This window comes from Falco rusticolus, chromosome 12 (genome assembly GCF_015220075.1).
Source record: "Falco rusticolus isolate bFalRus1 chromosome 12, bFalRus1.pri, whole genome shotgun sequence".
Taxonomy (NCBI): Eukaryota; Metazoa; Chordata; class Aves; order Falconiformes; family Falconidae; genus Falco; species Falco rusticolus.
This window is the reverse complement of record NC_051198.1, coordinates 10,725,594-10,750,639: the sequence shown is the minus strand read 5'-3', so window position 1 is coordinate 10,750,639 and position 25,046 is coordinate 10,725,594. Positions and strand designations below refer to the sequence as shown.

Below are 25,046 nucleotides of genomic sequence, written 5' to 3'. Positions count from 1 at the left end.
ACTCTAAAACCCCCAAACAGCGACAGATATTCTTGATACAATTGCCAAGCAGTTCTTGGAAGGAAGCCGTGTCCTTCATAACAGAGGAATGTGTTTAAATCCCAGTAGTCTCTGTCAGTCTATCACAGGAGAAAATACATGTGATCAGTTTAGCCCTAGGAATGTCACCAGGGCACGGGCAGCCAAAACAACCTCAGCACCACGGAAAGGTACTGGCATAACCCATCACTCGTTGCCAGCACATCTGTGATAAGCCTTCAGTGCATAAAATAAGTTACAAATTGCAGGAAAAAAGAATCCCCAAACCTGTAACACAAGGCTGCGGTTTGGCGTTATAACAGGTCTAACCCTTTCTTCCAGTCTTTGAGAAAAATATTTAATTCTATCTAACCTTGCTGTCCAAAGCATTGGCAACCTTGTCCAAGTTTAAGCATCTAGAAATATCTAAGTCAGAACATTACTGAAGACATCAGCTTACCAAAAAGATTCACTTTGGCAAAAAACCCATTACTACTTCAAAGTAAATACTACAAGTGTTTACCAATTATTTTTTTTAAAAAACTTTTAAAACCATACAGAACTGTACCATCTGGCATCCAATATTTTTTATATATGACTTACCATCAGTTCCACAGAATCTATCTAGCATCTTATTTTTCATTAACCGATAAGAATGAAAAGAAGTCAGTTAGACTTTGTCCTTATGTTATTTAAAACTCAGTCTCTGCTACCCATTGACCAACCCTCCCACTCACAGTGAACCATTGTAAAAGCTTTGAGTTTACTTTCACATCCAGCTGTGGTCCCAACAATTGCTACCCCTCCTTTTTAACTTATTAACATTTTATTTATATGCATGTTGATTCCTTAACTGCCCTTATTCTGCTCCTCTTACTCTTTAATTACTTGCTCAACATTGGCCAGTGCTGTTCTTCAACAAGAGCAGATCTCCTTCCTACATGGTCAAGGCAGCCTCCCCGTACTCTCCCTGAACATGCAAATATACATTTGTCACATTACCATGTGCTTGCAATAAATATTGCAGACAGCTGGACTGCTTTAACACTCTGCACATTGATAGGGTTACCTAAAGACAAATTTTATTACCCCACAACACACAAACCAGATATTTTGCAGTCGACATACACATATTCATAATGGGTGCCTTTATTTTAAGGTCACTCAAATGTTCACTGTTGTTTCTGACTGTTTCCTCACTGCCCCCCCCCCCCCCCCCCATTATTTAATTGTAACATTAAATAGATGCTATAAAGGCAAAAATACACTAATGTGACTGCACATTTTTATTCCACCCTCTTGCCTATTTTCAGAGGTTTTCAAACACAGAAGTAACTAAAGGAACTCGTTGGTAACACCGATTACACTATTTCCCCCACTTACCATCTACAAACCCATTAACTTGCATTCGATTAAAACACACTTTAAAGAGGAATCCAGTCCTAATTGGAAAGGCCGAAGATAAGGAATTCAGCTTCTTCCCGGCAGTTTGTGCCAAGAGCTAACCACCTTCACTGCTGAGAACAGAATGTCCTAGATCTGTAAGATTTGGCTCTTGTTACTTTGATGGCAAGTTTTTGAAATGAAGAAATTGATCTAAGCCTATCACTTAAGATATTTTCTCCATCTGTCACTGATACCTACTATGTATCTTCTGCACTTGTTAGTATTTCAAGACCCTTTTAAAAACTAGTACTGGACAGTCAACTATCAGTCTCATGAACAACATTCCCCTCTTCTTCATTTTCAACTGATGGAAGTAATGGTAGGGATTTTATATAAATATAAATCTATCTATCTATCTATCTATCTGTCTATCACTGTATTTACCTAGTTTGTCATTGAACTAGATATTTATTAGTTTTAGTGGTATGGCTTTTCCCTGATAAGAACCACCTAACCATCCTAAAAATGCACTTGTAAAACCCCAAATTATAAAGTAGTGCAGATCAAGTTCTATGACTAGTCTGTCCTCTTTACTAATGATCTGCCACACAATCCAAACATCAGGAACTCCTCCTGACTAGCTTCTCCCAGCTTGTTGATAAAACTATTTATCATCTTCAGGCTTGTAAGTATTTCCTCTTTCCAAAATGAAGCAACATTAATAATTGCATCTGGAAGTTTCTCTCTTCTAAATATACACAAAGCACTTCCAAGTCATGTCATACAATATTATTTTTTGAAACCTGATTGTAACATTAAGTAGCATAATGACAAATGCTCTTTGTTAAAAAACACATGTATTTAACTCTTCTGACCAGTTCTCTCAGATTTTTTTTTTTTAAAGAGGAACTTATTAAAAAAATAATTTCCATACTGGACTGTAATTTCAATACTGACATTTTAAGGACATAAGACAAAACAGTATCTCTTCCTACAAACCTTCATCTTCCTCCAATCTGGCCTTTCTGCTTCCCCCTGTGGCATCAACTTCCCTTCAAAAATGCCTATTTTTTTTCCCCTGAACTTACTCTGTCTTCATAGGCTATGAAGGTGAAGATTAGGAATTGCCTGAGAGGCAAAATAAACCCTGACCGAAAAGCAGGTTTAATCTTTGGAGTGAGTTACAGCGAGCAGTAAGGCAATGACGCACAGGGCAACAGTCAGTCCAAATTCACTGTTAACAATGAAAAATGAATGTAACTCCTCCTTGGAAGTAAGATATGAAAATGACTAAGGACAAAAAACCCTGGGCAATTTAAACAGCTCTATCTAACACCTGATATGATATATACTGCAACAATTTTGATAGCAGTACCCACAAATAACTTGCAGACTGGAGAGAAACAGGAACGTTACCAAGGTGGTTTGTACCTTGAGACCGTTTCACATGAGCAAAGACTTCATATCAGAAATCGGCTTTGCATTTCTTGCTCAAAGTACTAAGACAAATCCTGAATCAAACATCTCATTGAGGTGTGACACGGAGTTAAATCAAATTCAGAAATGATACTTAAACAGAATGACATGAATATGAAGCAAAGGAAGTTGAGTATTACTTTAGTATAACAGGTAGTATTTTAAAAAACAGGCAAAATATAAAATATATTTATAAATACATGTATATAAATAAAATCTGCAATATTTATAGATTATATAAAACTATAATATTTATATTAGATAGAAATTGATATAAAAATTAGGTAAATTGCATTTAATTCCACCATATCTACAATCTTATGCCAAATAGTGAATGAATCTGAAAGCTAAAGAATCTTCCTGATGCACGTTCTCTTACTCAAATAAAAGTAGTTAATTTATATATATGTGATGTCCCGTTATATGTATTAAATATTACTCTGAATCAGTAATTCAGTATTTAAAATATCGTTACGTGTAAATAACACAAACATTCTCCTGGGGCAGTATCCCTCTCTCTATATACGTTTATGTGCATTTGCAATGAGGAATGCAAAATAAAAACTGTTTCAAACATATGACACATGCAAAGCTAAACATGATTAAATATCGCTGAATAAATTTATTAGTAAATACTTCACCAATGTGTAACTTCTTATGCTCAGAAATTACCTGAGCACGCAGCCCTTCAAGGGTGTTTTTCACCTTCTATCTACCAATAGTTAAATATCAAAGTCTCTTCCCAAGTCACCGTATCTAGCATATACGCATCTCTCTATATATTACATAGAGCAGTTCTGAGATACGGTCACTTGTGTAACAAATTCAAGGTTTTTAAACATTTTCTAAACATTTTCTAAACATTTACATCGCGAAACAAAGAACGTGAATCAGTCTATTCCTACACTGACTTACAATTTCCAAAGGCTATATATTTGTGTTAAAATGTTACTTTGTGAATGTTTCTTAAAGCCAACCCCACATCTAACCAGCATGCTTTTGCTTACAGTACGGCAACACGCAGCTGCAGTGGTGAGCAAAACTGTCATTTCTAAAAGGACTTCTAGTGTTTGCTACTGGCAAAGGAGGACCTGAAAAACATGCAGTGAGGGAGTCTTGCTAGAACTCTAATTCCCTGGGTCACAGGGAAAAGTGCTTTGGAAGTTAGAGGAACATGACAGCTTACAAATGACACAGTTTTCCACTAAAGTACCTTCAGCTGAATTTCCAGCTCCTTCTTACTGAGCTAATATCGAGAAAATTACTTCTCCTAGAACTTGACAACATGGTAAAAATAACCAAATGCCCAGCCCCTCCCACAGACAGATAAAATCCTCCTCTCCAGGTTTAAGAGAAAGCTTTACGTACCATTCACACATTCAAAGACATCACAGCACTTGCCAGGTGTTCCATCTCCACGCGAGACTATCTGGGGAATGGAGCCTGCCTCACACATGGGGAAACCACATAAACCAGAGAGACACTCGCACCTGAAACCAAAGAACAGTAAGGAAAACTCCATAAACAAATGAAGCCATGTATAAGGGGAAAGAATAAGCAAGAGGAAAATGGAAAGCTAGAACACAAGTTCCAGTATTAGCATATTCGTATCTTAGACTCATCTTGCTTAATTAACTCAACAGCCAAGAAAGCTTATCAGCCTGAAGGTTTGATTTTAACCATCTGAACTCTGTTTGCTGGCCAAGCAAGCAAGACGGTGGTACTGTGCAACACCAACACTTCTCTAGTGCTGTACGTATAATTGTAGAAAACTGCTGCTCCAGATTGTTTGAAAAAAAATGTATTCGCCAGGCTTGCATAATTAGGCTTCTCTGCCAGTTCTCTCTGAAAAATCAAAATTGGTGAAACACTAATAGCAGTACCTGCACCCGTTCATCAGAAGACTGCTCTCTCATTAGGAAACCATATATACCCAGTTTTATATAAGGAATAATTAAAGAGAAAGGAAGACTATGCAGAATTGTTATATCTAAGCCAAATTAAAATAATTGCAGGTTCTCTTTTGGTTTTTGATGATGCTGTCCTCAGTTTGCGGAGGGGCAACCACTTACATGAGATGCTAAATAATGTGGGAGGCTAGTTGTATTAAATACTGTGGTTAGCGTTAGAGATTGGACCATACTAAATAGTGTTCTCTCCATGTAAGTAATATTTATTTGCTTATTTAAGAGAAGAGTCTGAAGAACTGGAAGACATAAAACGTAGATAAACAATAGTCATGTTTCTTTCCAGATTCTGTGCGTTATGATTAACATAAATAGTTTAAACATAACAGTTTAAAAGCCAAACACTTGAGACTTTGCATAAGTTTACATTTAACAGAGTTCTTGCATGAACAATGGGCACATTATAGGGATATGCAGCAATGATTCAATAAAATGCAAGACAAAATGAACAGAAAGAAATATGCAAATATCATAGCTGAGCAACTTCATGGAATAGCAAATTTTTCAATTGCAAATCACAGATTTTTTTTGTAAAAAAACTTGTAGATTAATTTAGCGTACTACAAACACACATGAATTCAAAAGGAACAAAAGAACTCAGGAGAAGATCCTGTAATTATGTGTTAAAGAAATGAAAATAAGAACTCTACTTGTTAATAACTATTTCAAATATTTTAAGTATTCCAAGACAACCCCCACATTAAACCACCCGTTAGTAAGAAGCATTATCAGCACTTAATGTGTTTGCTTATCCTTTCTGCTTCAAAAGCAAGAAGTTCGGTTCTCCTCTACCATGCACGTCTCCTTAATTGCCCAACAGACATTACATCTCGGATCAGTGTTTCAATGAATAAGGAAGAGCCACCTCTCAACAGACAGAGCTTTAGTATCTCTTCCTTTAACCTCATCAGTGGTAGGTAACGTTGTTATATACTCCACAGTAAGGTATTACTCAAAGGGAAGCTTGCAAGAACAAATACAAGTAAGGTAAGGCATCTTACAGATATTTTATTATACCATCTGAAAAGGATTCTTAAAATATTTCATTACAGCAGGGTGTTACTATAAAGGGATAAATAAACCCTTGAAAAAACAGTATTAATTATATCACATTTCACAAATAACATTAAATATGTCAAGATAAGGTGAAGCAATTTAATTCTATGTGCACATACATACTACAGTATAGTGACAGTTTTAAAAGAGGCATTTCAAGTGGTTTTTTTAATATATATTGTACATACCATAACAGTAAAGGATAATGAACGAAACCAACAAAAAAGTAAGAGTACAGAAACCAAAGTTTTATTTACCATACTTTTGCTTTTGACATTTTCTTCTCAAGTTATTTGTAAATACAAAAAAATAACCTAATTATTTTCTTTACTGTATGCCCTTTGCCTTCAGAGATGTAGAAGGAAAAAAAAAAGCATTATGTCTTCTATTACATGGGATCAAAAACCCCAAAGGATTTGTGACAGCAGCTTCCCTTTAAGACAACTCTTAATCTTACAGAATTCTGTACTAATATATCACCTTGATACCCCAATAAAAGGAAGATACTTGTTGGGGCATGGGGGGAGAGGCAGGTGGGGATAGAAGATGATGTCTAGCAATCAGTGAAAAAGAACAACTAGCACTGTCAAGAGTCAAAGAATTTGTACCTTAACCTACCTAACAGACATTGCTTTGGAAGATGTTTTTCCATTGTGAGAAGAATGAAACACAGAAATAAGCACCTACATACTACTAAAGAAGGAAAAAAATCTTAAAAAATATATATAAACAAAAAAGTACAGACACAGTCTGAAAGCGTTATTAAAACTTATTAAGTACCTTATTAAAAAGATAAAAAATATTAGGTTTCACTTCAATCACCCTATATTCAACATGCAGATAACCTCTGAAAAAAGAGGTAGATCAAACTTCCTGAAGATTCCTATCATTCACAGAGAAAATGGCATATATTATGGAAATACAGTTGTGGACCTTGATTTCCCAAGTCTCATGAGCTGAAATTACCACTCTTAGTTTTACTGTCTTCACAATGAGCTTTTTCAGACACGCCTGTATCTACTCCATTCTTTGCCTCACATTCGTTATCACTGATGACTTGAGTTGGGGAATATTAAATGATTAGATTAATAACATGCACTTTTCCCCTCTCATTTTCTTCCCAGTCAACTGCTTTGAAAAAACCCAAATCAAAACACCAAAACACAAAACCAAACAACAAAAAATATGAACCACCAGATTAAATAACTTAAGATAGGACAGTCTTCCAGAAGAAGGGCTGAAAATGATGTTTAAAGGACTGGTGGGAGCCAGCGTTCCTTTTTGCAGAAAAGGCTCCCTCCCATTCAGAGGGATCAAAGCTTCGCATACTCATTCACAGCATAAGCAAACAAAACTCCACCCTCCAAAATTTTATAAATTGCCTTCCCATTTGGTTAAAAAACAATCCACACATCAGAGAATGTCAAAGCAGCAAATGTTTTCAGATGGACTTTTAAATATTCTGCATTCTTTTCAGCCAGCTCTGCTAGGAAAACCTTTGACCATCGTCCAGGCTATTAGCATGGAAAACATTGTTTTGGAGACAGAAGTCTTTCAGGAAGAAGCCCAAGGAATTCTGGTAGCCGGGGATGGCTGACACACTGCCAAAACAACATCTGGAAATTTGGAATGACCGATCCTATTCTCAGTAAGAGAGCACAATGAGCTTTATAGTACAAGATTCTTCTGAAGTGATTTTGGAGCAGGGGGACAGACGGAAGAGAAGTTGTCATCCAGCTCCGTGCTTTATCCCAGGTAGCTATCCACCTGCAGGGCACGTGGATCTCAGCCTTGGTACTGAGCAGTTGGTTTGAAGGAGTTCAGTAGGCCAGATTGCGATAAACCGGTTGATAGTGGCCATGGTCCCATTTAAAGTAATTTCTATAGAATTTAGCTGCTCAGATTGCTGCTCAGTAAGGCACTATATTGCTTTTGAGCTGCTCCCTCTGTCACTGTTAACTTGCCCAAGGAAAACGGGCACAGCAGGAGTTACTACATGGAAAACTTCCCAGAGACAAGACAACTTTATACATCGCCTTCTCTATTCTCACAGCCTGCAGTAACACTGCTGCAACATCAAACAGCACAGTGGCATCCAGAAGTTCTATGAAAGGGAGGTCTGTATTTGAGGTACCAAGAAGCTGGCACCCTGTACCTGCCCCTCACACACCTTATTTGCAGAGGCTCTAAGGAAACACGTCTCTTGGGAGGTTATACCACAACAGCACTCATGTCAAGTCAAAAGAACATGTCCTTTTAACAGGGAAGAACAGCCCTGTAAGAGAGCGCAACGTCCCCTGACAAGAGGGCCCAGAAAGAAAACAAAAGGAGAATCAAACAGTCATGCAAGAGACTTCTTGGAGTGCTGCCTGAAAAGGTGGTGGGATGGCCTGGAAGGAACCAAGAATCCCAAGAAGTCAGCTGTACTGAAAATTAGAAAAAACAAAATCAACCTGATTGGTAAGAGAAATTGTCTCCAGTTCTTCAGGTTAACAAAAAAACCAAACCAAACCAAAAACCAAAACACAAACAAACAAACCACTAACCAAATAAACATACAACAATAACAACAACAAAACCAACAAAAGAAAAACCAAAAATAATCCTAGAAATTGCAAGAAATGAGCAAGGGAACTTCAGTATATGAAGAACCAGAAACAAGACAATGTTTACTAACCAATATTTTACAGGCTAAGGAAGGGAACTGCTTCAGTAATATAAATGGCCTGATTTTTTTATTTCAGTGTTTAAGTTCTTCAAAACAGAAATAATTTAGTTACTTTTTTTCTTTTATACTTGTGAACTGTGTGTGTCAGAGTTGGGTCTTCTTGGTGTTTTGTTTTGGGTTTGGGGTGGTTTTGTTGTTTTTTTCTTTTAATATTGTATCATCATTTTCCTTTTTTTCTTTATGTCACCAAAAGTGTGAAAAGGAAAAAGTATATAAAAAAACAAATGGAATATTTGTAAATGACAATTTTTATTTAAAATCTAACTATCTTGGTTCATTTACTTCTGTTATTAAACAGATGAAAAGACAGAAAGGCTTCACTAGCCTCAGAAAAGCTGTTTGGATGATAGGATCAAAAGAGTTCTCCAGGCACAAGGCATAATAGCTATGAAAATAAGAACAAGCACCTTGGAAAAAAGATTTAGTACCAGTGAATGGGAAGGTTGGGGCAGTGGTGTGTTGCGGAGAGGGATATTTATTTTCAGGATCAAAACAAAATTAAGTCTAAAGCATTGAGACTAGAGAAAAGCATTCCTGAAACATACATCACATTCCTGTGGAGATTTTATCATGGTACTTATTTTTTTCCTTGCAGGAATCTAATACAATTTGCATTAACATTATTAGCACTTGTGTTACCTAAATGTAGTAGACAAACTCCCACAGATTTGTTAGTGATAAAAACACTGAAGTTATACTGTAAAATAAGGAATTTTCAGAAGAGAACTCCCAGCATTATCAAAGCTAGATGAACTACCGGCAAGGAAAAGAGACTAAATTAAAGACCCTCCCTATTATCAAGCATAAGGCATAAGAGATGATGATACAGCAAAATGAAATATTAATATAGCAATCTAACAAAATCAGGGGAAGATTATGTCTGTGTTACACTTGAAGCCACCACGTGTGTTAAGTAGGCAAGATGCTGAATTTTAAACTGGTCAAGCTACAGCTTAAGGAATCAACCAAATGCTACTCTTTGAAAGAGAAACTCCAGTCCTGCACAGGGCACAGGCTGCAGGCAAAGACAAAGACATGCGGACACCTCCATCCAAGACATTCAGCTAGAATTTTCCTAAAACTTCACACATACAGACTGGAAAGTTTTTGGCCCACAAGTTCTGGGTCACTGTTTCATGCATTTTTTCATTTTAAGTTTTAAAGATATGATTAAGCAAGTCAGTAGGGAAAATGTTCCTTTTTCCTGGAAAGCTTTTAGTATTTCATTTTGGAGATCAATGATAAACCTGTAGAAAGAGATGGCAGAACTCTGGAAGTTGCATGTAACACTTGTAATCAGATCATTTCCATATGTTCAAAAATTATGCATCACTTATATGTGAACTGACACATATGGAAGTTCTTCCTATTTTAATTCTCTAGGGAGGTTACTCATTGAAAAATCAAAGCTAGCATGCTCCAAAGTAAGAATTCCTTTCTAAAATTCTGGATGTTGTTACAAACAGATACCCAAGGTAACACTGCATTTTTCCATGACTATAGTAATCTTTATATACAAGGGACATTTAAATATTACAAAAGACAACTATCTAGCTTTTAATTAATGACACTGTGAAAGGGAATGTGGTATGTGCATCTTTTGCATATTATTAGCATGAGGAAATAGCAAACAGATGCTAAGCAAAGGAAAAAGTCATAAAATCAGCATTCACATCAAGTAGATTATCATCTTTCCAAGGCTTATTCGAATCTTAAGAGTTCATCTGACTAAAAGACTTGATTTCATCCTTTGAGTAACGTTAAATCAACTGTCTGTTTCCCAGAGGGATGAGACTGGAAAAAAGGACACCCAAAGAAGAGTCACGCCATGGAACCAGTAGGCATACAATCACTGGCCAAGTGCGCTGACTTTTCAAGTGCACTGATTTTTTTCAAGTACACTAATATATGTATAGAGCCTTTTGAATTCATCAGTATAGGAAATAAAACAAAATATAAACCAGGCCAACTCTGCATTTTTCTCATACTTTGCTGTACCAACTTATGTTTTCCTCTGATGAAGATCTCTTCAGTTTTGTACTACCATGTACCTCAGTTACTCTTTCCTTAGGGTTATCAGCCTCAACCTTCATAATAAAACAAACACTTAAAAAACAAAGACGATATTAGGTAAGATGTTATACAAATGTTAGTTAACTGGTATTAAAATAAACCATTTCTTTTCTTATTTCACTACTTTTTACTGAGGAATTATAAATATATGATCCTTTTACAGATAAAATACATTTTCTAAGGACTTCATGTCAAAAATCTCTTTAAAATAACGGATTTATAAGTAATTCACTAACTTTAATATTCCTGTAACTCCAAACTTTACCTGAATGACAAACCTCCCTCAAAATAAGCCCTAAGGGATGGCTTTGCCATAAGCAAACCAAAAAACCCAAACAACAACAAGAAAAGGCAAAACCACCCCAACAATCTCTCCAAAACACATTATCATTAATTTGATGTCCAGTCTTTCTTCCTTGAAAGAAAGAACCAGCACCCAATAATTATCCCATGTTTAGCTTTTCCATGCCGTTTGTGGTATTAAACACCTTTCTCATATCCCTGGAAGGCAATTCGGTACAAGTTTAGGACGGATAATTGTAGAAAAGTTTGGGCTGAAAGGGACCTTTAAAGATCATCTAGTCCAACGCCCACCCCTGCAATGAGCAGGGACATCTTCAACTAGATCAGGCTGCTCAGAGCCCCGTCCAACCTCATGTTGAGTGTTTCCAGGGATGGGGCATCTACTGCCTCTCTGGGCAACCTGTTCCAATGTTTCACTACTGTCATCATAAAAAAATTTCTTCCTTATATCTAGTCTGAACCTAGTTGAATTTAAAGCCATTATCCCTTGTCCTATCACAACAAGCCCTGCTGAAAAGTTTGTCCCCGTCTTCCTTATTAGGCCCCCTGTAAGTTCTTATAGGCTGCAATAAGGTCTCCCCAGAGCCTTCTCTTCTCCAGGCTGAACAATTCCAGCTCTCAGCGATTCCTCACAGGAGAGGTGCTCCAGCCCCTTCATCATTTTGGGGGCCCTCTGGACACGCTCTAACAGGTCCGTGTCTTTCTTGTACTGAGGGCTCCAGAGCTGACCGCCACACTCCAGGTGGGGCTCACCAGAGCGGAGTAGAGGGGCAGAATCACCCCCCTCGACCTGCCGGCCACGCTGCTTTTGATACAGCCCGGGATACGGTTGCCTTTCTGGGCTGCGAGCGCACACTGCTGCCTCGTGTCCAGATTTTCATCCACCAGCACCCCAAATCCTCAGACAGGCTGCTCTCAATCCCCTCGTCCCCCAGCCTCTATTGGTACCGGGGGGATTGCTCCAACCCAGGTGCAGGACCTTGCACTTGGCCTTGCTGAACCTCATGAGGTTCACATGGGCCCACTTTTTGAGCTGGTCCAGGTCACTTTGGATGGCACCTTGTCCCTCAGGCATGTCAACTGCACCAGTTAGCTGGGGGTCATCTGCAAACTTGCTGAGGGTGCACCTGATCCCACTGTCTATGCCATTGATGAAGATATTAAACAGTACTGGGACCAGTACAGACCCCTGGGGGACACCACTTACTGGTCTCCACCTGGACATCATTGACCACCACCCTCTGGATGAAACCATCCAACCAATTCCTCATCCACCAGACAGTCCACCATCAAATCTGTATCTTGCCAGTATAGAGAAGGCTGCAGGCAAAGAAGACTAAGGCAAGGGTGCCTCAGCCTTCTCCTCATCCATTGTTACTAGTTTGCCAGTTTTGCTCGCTGGGGTTAGCTGCGTGTGTGTGTACGCTTTCGCTGACCTTCCTTTTTTGGCTGACATACCTGTAGAAGCCTTTCTTACCATTCTTTGCATCTCTTGCCAAGTTCAGCTCCAGACATGTCCTGGAGCTCCAGCTGTGCCTTTGATAAATTGACTAAGACTCTGCTTGAGAATTATTTCATGCTGTTTTCATATGAGACAGAAGAAAGTAAACTGTGCAGAAGGGGCAAATACGACCTTACTAAAAATGTGGCAAACTATTAGGTGACCATTTAGCTTCTGAATTTCTTCCATTACGTATTACATTTAAAAATGAGGCCAGAAGATTGCTCCAGAATCCAAGTGTTTCTGAAAGCTGACAAACAGCCGGCTGGGCATGAGCCAGCTGTGTGCCCAGGGGGCCAAGGGAGCCACCAGCTCCGGGCTGGTGTCACAGACTGTGTGGCCAGCAGGGCCAGGGCAGTGACCGTCCCCCCATGCTCAGCCCTGGTGAGGCCACATCTCGCACCCTGGGGTGTTTCAGGCCCCTCACTGCAGGGGGGACGCTGAGGGGCTGGAGCGTGTCCAGAGCCGGGCAGGGGCTGGGGACGGGGCTGGAGCACCAGGCTCACGGGGGGCGGCTGAGGGACCTGGGGGGGGTTGGCCTGGAGAGGGGGCGGCTCAGGGGGGACCTTATCGCTCTCTGCAGCTCCTGGCAGGGGCTGTGGGCAGGGGGGTCGGTCCCTTCTCCCAGGTGATGGGGGACAGGACAGGAGGGAACAGCCTCAAGCTGCCCCAGGGGAGGTTTGGATGGGATGGTAGGAAAAAGTTCTTCCCTGAAAGGGTGGTCAGGCGCTGGAATGGGCTGCACGGGGAGGTGGTGGAGTCACCATCCCTGGGGGTGTTTAAAAAACACACTGATGTGGCACTTAGGGACATGGTTTAGTGGTGGGCTTGGCAGTTTTGGGTCAATGGTTGGACTTCATGACCTTAAAGGTCTTTTCCAACCTAAATGATTCTATGTTTCAAACTTAATGGGATTTTTCCATGCAGTGGGAACCAAATATGCAAGAACTGTAAACCCTTTCTAGAAATAATATTCTTTAAATTCCACCGATGACATTTCAAGGAATCTTAGTGAGAAACTACTTATTATTTTAAAATGGTCCACAACCTTCAGTTCCACTTTTTATATATTAAATAATTTAAGAAGGAAAAAAGAAAGCAGTGATTTGTGGCCCCTGAAGTCCAACGCAACGTTTCCTGCTATTTTCTAGAGGAAATGCAACTTCAAATTCTTTGGATATAATCTCAATAATGTTGGTATTATCATCTGCTCAAAGCACTGTGAAACTGCTAGGAAATTCTCATGTCTACTTCTTTTCTAAATGCAAACATCCAAGTGATAATTCTATTGCTTTATTATGTATGTAGGTCTCCCTAGGCATCTGTGCAGTTATGAGTTTGAAGTCAACTTTCAAAGACATTATTAATCTCCAATGACAGAAGCAGAAATTTGCCTGTTCAAGTCAGGAATTATTCTGAACTAAATCACCTATTCAATTTCCAAACAAGTGAACAGCTGATTAAGAAGAAACGGAACAAAACAGAGTGGAAGTCTTTGTGGGGAGAGGACAGCAGTATTTAGTGTGATGAAGGTATACACTGATTCTTACACTGACAAGTGAAAACCACCAATTTTTAACAGGAGGATATGTCTACTATCTTATTATAAACTGAAAGAGTTCAAAGGTCAGCTTTCACATCAAGAATGCAAATGAAACCAAATTCTACACACTGTACAATTTCATTTACTTCCAAGCGTAAAACACCATCTAAAAGTAGATACAATTAAGTTACTTTATTTGGGTTAGAATTTCTTCTTAACTTTGAAGAAGTAAAAATATCATTAACACAGCACATGGCCAGATTAGAATACTACATACACTTTTCCATAAAAGCTCATACATTAAAAAACCTAAGCTGTTAGTATAATTACGATCAATACTTCCTCCCCTTGTGCAAATGTTGTTATTTTTGCTTATGGGAAATATGCTCCTTCTTTTAGGTGGCATTGTATTAAAATGTTTTGCAATTCAGTACTTCCTAGGAGTTGGTGGAAGAGCATAGATGTGGATTTTTAACTTACACAATACAGGTGCAAAAAGCTGATCTTACAAAAGATGCAAGTGGGGACCTGTGTATGTACAAGGTCTTACAGCTTCTTCTGCAGAAGATGCACCTTCTACTTCTGAAAATCTCAGGTTTCCTCTCCTTGTTAGAGGTCTCCCACACTCAGTCGTCAGCCATCAGGCTCCAGAAATGTCTTGTGTTTCAAGAGCTTCTGTTAAAGTTTTATTGAGATGGCTTGAAAAAAGAAATACTTATCATCTTTTTCTCATTTCTGGACTTCAGGAAAATATGATTGCTTGCCAAAACAACCCACATTGTGGGGCTGTATGCCAAGGCAGCAATAACTATCACCACACTGAGAACATCTAGGAATTGCTGAGGCAGCTGTAGGAAGGGAGGAAGAAGGGGACTGCTTGAACTTTGAATTCATGAATTCATTAGATCTCCTGGAAGACCAACATGGAGAAGATGGACATGGAGCATGGGTCACCTATAAAGGTTACACATGTGCCCTTTTCTCCTTGCTCTTTGTGGATACTCAGTGCAGTAGAGTGTAAACAGGACTGAATACCATTTTCTCACTTAGCAGACCTGAATGAAGAAAAATGTTTTTCCTGGGAAAAATACTTGCCTTTTCCTAACTTTTGAGGATCTCTCTTTAAGGACTAAAATACATGAAAATGCCTAAACACCTATTCCCAGATATTACGACAAACAAAAATCCATTGCAAACCTAAGTTTCACTTGGGATGGGTTCAACTGGTGCCAACATACAGCCTTCCTTTGACACAAAAACTGCCTCTGCAGTAAGGAACAGTCTCCAATCCACCACCAAGCGTTACAACACCATCATACTGGATGGTCAGATGTACTTGAGATGGCAAAGTGGACTGCTAAAGTACAGGAGGAAAAACTTGCTCAAGTTGGCCACGATAGCTAGAAACCAGTTTCTAAGGCACTGATAAAAGAACGGAAGGCACAGAAAAGCTTCTGCAGAACCCTTAACAAGCTTTTGTTAGACCTTTGGTCCAGCTGCACAGGTTATTCAGAAGCCAAGCCCTGAAAATAAATCTCAAGGAAGATACAGGTGCTTGGATTTGTATTTGGCCTTACCAGTTCCAGCTGAACTTTCCTTTAACAAAAACTGGGATCCACAACCACTTTCTCTTGGATGCCATTTCTTGAGGATGAGATGGGTGGAGGAGAAGGATCTAAAATTCTAGAACAAATACAAGGAAGACCTCTGTATCAGCAAAAGTTGCTTATGAGAGGTGACTGGTACAGGCGGGGAAAGAGAAAAAGTTACACCTCCTGGGAAATCATGACTGCCCTCTAAAGAAGGCTGGGAAAAACAAAGTCGTGAATCCTGTACTGAACACCCAAACAACTTATCATAAACTTAAAGCCTTCCAAAGACAGGAAGACCTGTCTTTAGAAAAGAATCTAGACAAACATGCAAGAATCATCACATTTTGATACAGAATGATGTAGGAAAGACCTGGCCCAGCTAAGCAGCTAAGAAGAATGAACAGAGAGGGTGTACACTACTACCCCTCCTATCAAGTGGGACAGATGCAAAGATAATCAGGGATTCACAGGCCACCTCTACAAATGCCATCAGAAGAAAAAAAAACCCAACTAACTGTGTATAGGTACTCTCAAATATAAACAAGTACAAATTGCTAATAGCTTAAAAAAGAACTTACAACTACAGATTTCCCAGTTACAGTTCTGGTGGCTGCCACAAAATGACATGAAAAGAACTGTGCTGGTTTGTGTATAGCCACCACTAGGATTCCCTAGATACTGGTGTAACATGAAATACAGAATATTGGGTGGTAGGTCTAATGCTGTGACAGGCTGCAGACACAACAGATGCTACAGTGACAACAGGTCCAAGTATCATAAAAGGAGATAAAGTGCATCAAATCTATTGCTTGCTGGGCAAAGTAATGACGAAGGGTAACAAAATCATAAATAAATTTAAATGACTTCTAAAGAGGTGTGACGCTTGCATAAACAGCTGCCACAGGACTTCTGTTTCAGTTCACTAACATGAAAGGACAGCATGGTTGACTTAACTGGTATCTATGAGGGTTTTCTAAAATAAAAGTGAATATGCCAGCAATGAACTTCTCAAGTGGCATCTATATTGTGCCTAAAACAGCACAAAGTTCTATTAGAAACAAAAGACTACAAATAATAGAACAGGCAATTTCTTCCTTTGGAATCAAAACCAATTTCGTAACGGCATACAAAAATCAGAGAGACTCTGTAATATAAACCTCTATTATTCTTTAATTTCTTTAGAACTGCTGAATAAAGCACACGTCAAAAATATTTTAGTACAGGACAGATGGAAAAGAATGTTTTCTTAATTTAACAGATTATCTTTAAAGTGAATTATTTTTTTGTAAATTTACCTTTTTTCCTACTATTTAATCCCTTGAAAGGTAATTTTTACCTAATTAAATATGATAATAAAATCTGGGTTTGTACTGTTCTAAGATGTATTCAATTTCTATCCAAATATAGCTTAATATAAACCTTGGGTAAATAAATGATTTGCTACCACATCAAAGTATTACTCATTTTCTTGAGCTGTATAAAGGTGTAAGTATTTAAGAGTTGAGGATGAGGGGGGGAGCTGGGCTGTTTGCCAAGTAAAGCTTTATGCTTGGGGAAAACAAAATGCACACATAAATTGCTCCTCCAAGTCTTGAATAGGTGACTGCAATGTAAAACAGTATTTTACTACACGATCCAGTGAACCAGCACTTTTTGCTGGTTAAGCCCATTTCACTTCTTTACCATACTGCAGACCAAAACGTGGCACTGCCATTCAGGGCAGCCCCAGACTGAGACATTTTAGCCACACGGAAAGAAAATTCATCAGAGAAATGACCGTCCAAACAAGGAAAAAGTCCTATGACTAATTAATTTAAGAAATTTTCAGAGGTTTTCTTCTAAACAATAAACGTATAATCCTACTCCTCCATGCTACTCGACACAATTGAGAGTTTTGCATTTGCAATGCCATCCAGCTACCTGTAACTAAGCGATAGTGAAATGGTCCGACTCGAAGAGTCTTCATTCACTCATCCCTCAAGCTCAAGCCTTTTGGGCTCCAATCTTGCAAGACTGGATCTGTAGAAAGCTCTTCTTCACTTTTCCAACATGAAATAGTCACTGTGACTTCTATTCCTGTTTAATTCAGATTTATTAAGCAGTGAACTGCTCTTAAATTTTGCCTCTCTACCTTGTTATCGGATTCTGTTATGCTTCATTTACCTTTTTTCCCTTCTCCCACCACATCAACCTTGAAACTGCTTTTTTAATGCTAAGACTCAGACAGAAAATACACTGCGGGAGATTTTGATGGATAAACATATCCATTACTTCCAATTTTTTTCTAATCTAGAACACATTCAAGCTTATGGCGCGAGCTTTTTAAATAAGTATGTCAAGAAAACTTATTATTGGGATTTAGTGAACACACTCCTGGATGCTCTTCTCCTCCGAGAAGGATATTATTATATCCTCTATTACCAGCAAGATATTCAATCCAGCACGTGCATGGTGCAAGAGTTCACCTCAGAAGTTAAAGGACCATAATGCTGACTCACTGGGATTCACTTCCAAAATCTGGGGGAGGACGCTGGTGGGAAATATTCTTCAATATTCAGTAGTTTGGGAACGATATACATTTCCAGTTTATAAAGTGAACCCTGTGAGACAATTATCAATTAAAAAGCTGTAGGGTTTTGGTTTGTGGTTTTTTGTTTGTTTGTTTTTGTGGGGTTTTTTTTTGGTTGTTGGTAGTTTTTGTGGGGTTTTTTGCACTTTTTTTTGTTGTTTGTTTGTTTGTTTGTTTTTACCTAGAATCCAATACAAGGAAAAGGACTGGTGACTACAGAAGACAGAAACTGAGAAAGAAGACACTCTGATGGTCAGATTTTTTTAAAGGCAAGCTTAGTACCTTCAAAAGACAGAATCAAGTTTTATAAAACTGTTTCTATCAAAGCAACATCAGTTGCTTCTCGCTATAGTTACATCCTTCAATCCTCAATTCAATCCTCTATCCGTGTTCCCCGCTATTTTTCACAGAACTGACATTAAGATAACCAGACTTTCATTACTTTTTTTGTTGTTCTCATAAATTTTGGCACAGTACTAACATCTTTCTAGTTCTCTAGAATTTTCTTGGTTTCTCGGGTTTTAATAAAGGGTTGACCAAGAACAGCTGGCGGTTTGTTTGTGTGTGTGCAGAACCTCTGAGATAACAGAGTTGAATGAATCTTGAAGTTACCAGATTTATAACAGGCAAAAGCAGGGAGAATGGAAACTGGTACAAGGGAAGAGACTATACTTAGATTATGTGAAGGGAAGAGAGCACAGAAGCAGTGGGATAAAACCAGAGCAAGAAGTGGGGACCTAGTAAAGACTAAACTTCCAAATTATTCTAATAAAGAGAGCAGACAGAAAGAAAAAAGGGATAATCCAAAAATATTTGGTGCAAAGCTATCCAAACATGCCATTTACTCCACTGTATATAATCCTATGAAAAATGTACAAAACCATGTGAGCAATGAAGATATAAACCAACGCTAATCACTGAAATCAGCTCCTGTTGTCACAGTCTATTCTTCATAGTTAAAAAATTAAATAGATCTCGATAAAGGTTTTTACACTTACAAATATATTCTCAAAGCAATCTGAAAATTTAAAGGAAATGAATTTACAACAGAAAACTGGAAGCATCTGAAGATAACTGATTCTGTACACTTCATATTGATCACACCTTCATTTAACTTTGTAACAGAAGACAAACTTACATTAACAAAGCTGTGAGAACACATTCTCTGTAAGAGCTCTTAATACATTTTCACTTGCTAAGCTCCTTCGAGAAGAGAGCATCTTTACCAACATCAGAGACAGACACATCATCTAGATTTCCTAACACAATAGCTAGAAATTCAAGGTAAGTGTCTCATAACGGTCTGATGAAAGCTGAAGCAACCAAGCAGTGTCTTGGCATCAGTGCCAAACCAATAGTCTGTTTGTTTGAACCACTGCACTAGAAATCATTGTGAATCAAAATCAAAATGTAACCTCTGAGTGCAAGTACAAGAACTTGCAGTATCAGATGTTTGTTTACTATTGCTACATTTCCCCTGGCGTTGCTAAAGGAGTTCTCAGTATTATGAATATGCATTCAAGAGCTCACTCATAAAACAAATGCCACCAGATTTAAGGGTCTCTGATTTCCTAGGGTATTACATACAAGAAACCAGCCAAGAGCAAGATGCGGGACAGAAGCCAGTCTGCTCCTGCTGTATGTGAAGTTGTCAGCTACTTGTTAACCGAGTCAGTGACATCCATCCTTCACGACGACACTCTACGTGACTGGCCTCTGGTGCTGCTGGTATTAAGCCTTTATTTTAGTGGCAGTAAATGACCCAACTGTAATTTCTTGGAAAAGTCTATAATCTTAACAAAAATAGTTTGATGAAGTCTAAAGACTATGACCTTATGAAACACTACTACTTTGCTTTTAATAAATTATTCTCAAATGTACATTAAAACACACAGTGCCACTTCTTTTGAACTTAAATCTAATGATTAAAAAAAGATGTGATATGGATTTAAGTGATTCTAAACTGAATCACAGGCAATGCAATGTTAGTATTTCATCATGAGTTTAGTAAGAAATTCCAGAATTAAGGAAAAACATCCCTTTTTCCCAGTGCAGTCATTCATCCATAAGTCTGCACTTTATCTGACTTTTTCTTTAGTTCTGAAATGCAAGTCTCATATGCGATAGAGACCTTGGCTTCAAATATAAAGATCCAATATTTCCTCAGATCCAAGGAAACACTGAACTTCTTTGACCTTCACGTTCCAATTAACTGAACTCAGTTTCCCCTTCTGCTCTCTCTTTTCATACACATACTTCTGTTCTCTCTAACCTTCCTCTAATTTTTCTTTTCTGATTATGCCCAGATCTATGATCCTTTATTCCCCCCTTCAAACAGTATCGTTACCTACAGCACACGAATGACTACTATGGCACCATCTTCCTTAAGAAGCACAGTAGCGTATTAAGATCACAATAACTCAATACACTTCCAGCAGGCACACAACATGTAAAGCACCTATATGATCTTACAGCTGCCAGATTCAGCTTTTCTTCTGTCTTTCTCACCTACTCTATTAAAAAGTGCACTATTGCTTTGGCTGAATTAAGGCAATCCAAAAATCTAGCAACCCACATAATAACTACATACAGCAACACAGACTGAGCCACAAAATTAAAAATTAATGGAGGTGTACAGGACACCTATAATTGTTTCAACCTGCCTGCAGACAGACGAGGTTACACTAATCCTGGTTTTCCATAGTTTTACACATCAAGGAGGACAGAAATATTAACACAAAAAAATCTCAGATCCGATCATAAGACTCCAGGAGCTAAGAACTCACCTATCCCAGCTCTGAACTCTTGTTAAACTCTGATCCCAGTAATGCACAGCAATCTGATTTCCAAGAGGTTTCAGTGCAATTCGCAATTATCTAATAAATCCACGCACTCTAAGCCTGCTTGCACAATTGGGGTCTTTGTGTGCAGGAGATGAGAACGCTGGTTTTGTCACTGAAGTGCCATGCACATATACAAGTATGCTCCATACTTCAGTTATAGTTAACACACAGCAAATTAACTGGTTATATCTTTAAACACCATCAAAGAAGAAAAAGATTCTTTCAAGGACATGTTTGCTCTCTGTGTTTTGTTTAAGATTAGTTCCCATGTGTGCTCAAAATAGAAAATATATCCAACTGGTCATTTTTCTGAAGTAAATGAAGTTTTATTCTCTTGGTACTCTATGCTCCCTGATAAAAGGAACACTGAAGTTATCATCTGCAAAGAACAAAGCGGGTATTTTTCATCCCCTCTGCCCAAGCAATAGAAAAATCAAACCAGAACTTACATTAGACTGCAAAAAAATAGAACACAATTTTACTTTTGGGAAACAAAAATAATTTGGCCTATGTATCACTTTTTAATCCAGCAAGTTGAAACAAATTTAGAAGTAAAAATCTACCATTAATCTAAGTTTTCTATTGTGTCACGGTTTCTGGGTGTTCATCTAAACTAGAAACTGATGAAATTTTCATCTGAGATTGCTTCTTTGACTTTATATTCTATCTTTCTGAATACAGTTCTTAGTAGCATTTTATTCCAGTTGTCTTGAACCTGTTGAGCTGTACTGGCAGCAATGGCAGTACAACAACAAGTCAAAATCTACAGCCTCCAGTGCAATCCCAACTAGCCAGGTCAGCTCTTGACTAATATGAAATTATCCTAATTCCTAGAAATTTTAATGAGAATGTGTTAAGGAATAAAGGGAGGATGCTGAGAATCCATACCATGTTCTGGTTCAAAATTCAGAGAACAAAAAAGAAAACAACAACTCAGAAAGAAAGAACATTTGTAGCATTCACTGCATAAGGATAATTAATACTTATTATGTAGCAGACTACTATGTGGATTTTGCAATTACAAATAAAATTTGTCAGTTTATAAATATATTTTCAAATTTTGATAGACAGCATTACTGCTTTATATGGAGTTCTTCACATGTCTTTGCTTGCCTTGATCGATTTATTTATTTATTTATTTAAAATATAGGTACGCTTTTAGTTCTGCATGCAACAAGAGACCCTCATATTTCATGGAAACAAGTTTCAAAGAAGTCACCATATTAAAAGTGTACCCAAAGAGTACCCAGCAGGGAACACCCCCAATTCATTACACAATCTTTGCCTTTTTCTACTTCCTGAATTCTTTGCAAGTTTATCACTCCTTTACAGTCTCAGAAGGGGTTGAGAATATGGCAATATCATATGGTACAAAGACCTCCCTACCAAATAAACACAACCAGTTACATCTACAAGAAATATTTTTTCTGTAAAATATTTTCATTTACAGTACTTTTTGCTTGAATTCATATTTACTGGGCATATTGCTGAATCAGGTTTTAGAAAGACTGTTGTAAAAACGAAAGCCAAAAGAACAATGCAGAATTCTGGAAAAAAATAATCTTCAAATTGTCCTATATTTCTGAATTTAATAAATTATTTTTATTTGAAAAACAACAGAAGTAAAATGGAAGCAAGTACTTGAAATTTCTGTTTGCCTGCAGTTTCAGATAGCCATCATCTTTCAGCAATCTTCCACATACAAAAAAACCCACATTTTTTTCTTTAACTAGGCAAGATTCTCTCTGACATATCTTCTGCCATCTTCATCATTTAATCCCTTACCATCAAAGGCCTTCAAAAGTGTCTCGAAAGAATTTACTTTTCTAAAATTGAATACATTGGGGGGGGAGGAATCAATCTAAAGGCATACACCACGTAATTCTAGCAGAAGCCAGCTTCATACATTTTCACTGAGAATTTTTTTCTTCTTCAAACCCAGTATTTTTTATTTCTGTCAGCCTGATCCACCTTTAACTTACTTCATATATCTTTTATTATGTATTAACATTTATTGAACAGATGTATGCATTATTACCCTGTATTTGTGGTACATGAAGCGTAGAGAACAAGTCTGAAATACTCAACCATCAAGACACCAACCTCGTGGGCAGGGTACAGCAGCCATCAGCCGTCAGCCTGACTTGGGTTTCGTAGCTATCCAGTGGGCAAACAACTTGTTGAACAGGAGGACATTCGACTGTGCTGCAATCCACACTGAACACTACAGAGGAGGAGGAGAAGAAAATTCCTTTTACTCATGCTTTAGAAGATTTTTGCAAATTATTTCATCATAAGCATCCAGTTATGCATCAGCCTCTTCAGTCAGAAAAATTATCCAATGAATGTATTCTTGGTCAGTAACATTACAATGAGACTTCCTTTCTCTTTAAGATTCACTTTTATAAATTATTGACTTGGGAAGCAACTGAACTAATATTAGTTAATAAAAAAAATTATAGAAGTTAGGCAACATTAAACAATCGTTACACCTGTGCATAATATTAGTTATTGGAAATATACTAGGTTACTGAATATATTTTCCCCATAGCTTTTAAACCAGTAACCAATTCATTGTTTATTTTCTTCCTGATTAAAGTCTGTTTAAAGAGTAAAATGCCTGGGTTATAGAAAATAATAATTAAAAAGTACACTATGGATTTATGCCTGCACATGTAAACTACATTTTTAAGGCTTATTCCATTAGGTTGTGTTGTTTAGGTATTTATATATGGTGAAAATGAGAAGCAAATTGCCAAATTATCTGCATTAATGACATGAAGAATTCTGCATAACTAGTAAAACTGACCAACAAATTTTAGAAAGCAACCAATGCAAAAAACCCACAAACAAAACAAAAAAAAAATCTGAGGCTGAATATACATTTAATTCTCTAAGTCATACTCAGGAAAGCTGAAACACATCTTTATCTTATTTGGTCCCACATCTCCCACGTTAACAAATGATACCAACTCAGGCATTATCCATTTGCCATCCCTTACCATAATTATACTAAGGAAGTACAGAATAAAACATGGTTCCCTCTTTAAAGAAATAAGCCACCTACTAACTGAGTAGGCAGGATGAGCAGAATGTTATCAGACTGAAAATTATACAGTATGGTTATCACTGATTACCGATTCAACTTCACTTCAGTATTGACATTATCATGACTGCTTACTGCAGCGCCAAAGCAGCTTGGCAATGCTACAGACACTTCTTGTAAAAGCCCGTACTTTCCAAAGTACTGTTTTCTGCCTTCGAGTCATACATTTTTCAGGCTTGATCCTCAGAGGTACACAGCAATAATAACTCAATCTGTCATAATGAGACATGAGTCTCAGAATTACATCTGTTTGGCAGATCTCATTAAGCATTGACATAAAATCACGAGTTCAAATGAAACCAGTTTGCAGCTCATCAAGGTTAGGACCAGTAGCTTTGTCTTCAAGACCATCAACTTTCAAAGTCCATGAGTACGTGAGTGTCATCCTCCATTACGCTTGTATGTTCAGAATCTGCCTTTTTCCCATTATTTGGAAAACTGAGCCATCTGCTATATCAGAACAACCTGACAAGTTCAAGAGGTTCTTGTTGAGAAAAGCACAAATTTAATTAAAAGTCCATTTTGTGGAGCAATAAAGAAAGTTACTAAACTCAAATGGAAAGATTCCAGTTGTTCATCTCAAAAATGGCAATTATCAAATTAACTTTCATACATTTTCATAAACACACAAAGATACCTATTTGCCTTTAAGACAGGAATACTTAATTTCATAATATTTCGCCTTAAATAAAACCCAGACTTCTATGTTCCATTTTATTAACAAATAACACGCTTGAAACAGCTCTTCTGTAAGAAATACATATCTAGTTCCTCCCTTATCATCACAGGCATTGAGGATTATGAGCTTACCAGTCTGGTTCACACAACCAATACAATCTGCACAATTCTATTGGGCCAAGCAACCACCAATGTCCAGTTTCCTGA

At 37.8% G+C, this 25,046-nt stretch overlaps 1 protein-coding gene across 1 annotated transcript in view; it reads right to left on the bottom strand.

Moving 5' to 3' along the window:
* Positions 1–25,046, bottom strand: part of CRIM1 (cysteine rich transmembrane BMP regulator 1) — a 188,078-nt gene that overhangs the window by 68,289 nt on the left and 94,743 nt on the right. The window contains 2 exon segments of the mRNA XM_037405516.1: positions 4,249–4,370; positions 23,159–23,279. Coding sequence (XP_037261413.1) covers positions 4,249–4,370; positions 23,159–23,279 — 243 coding nt within the window.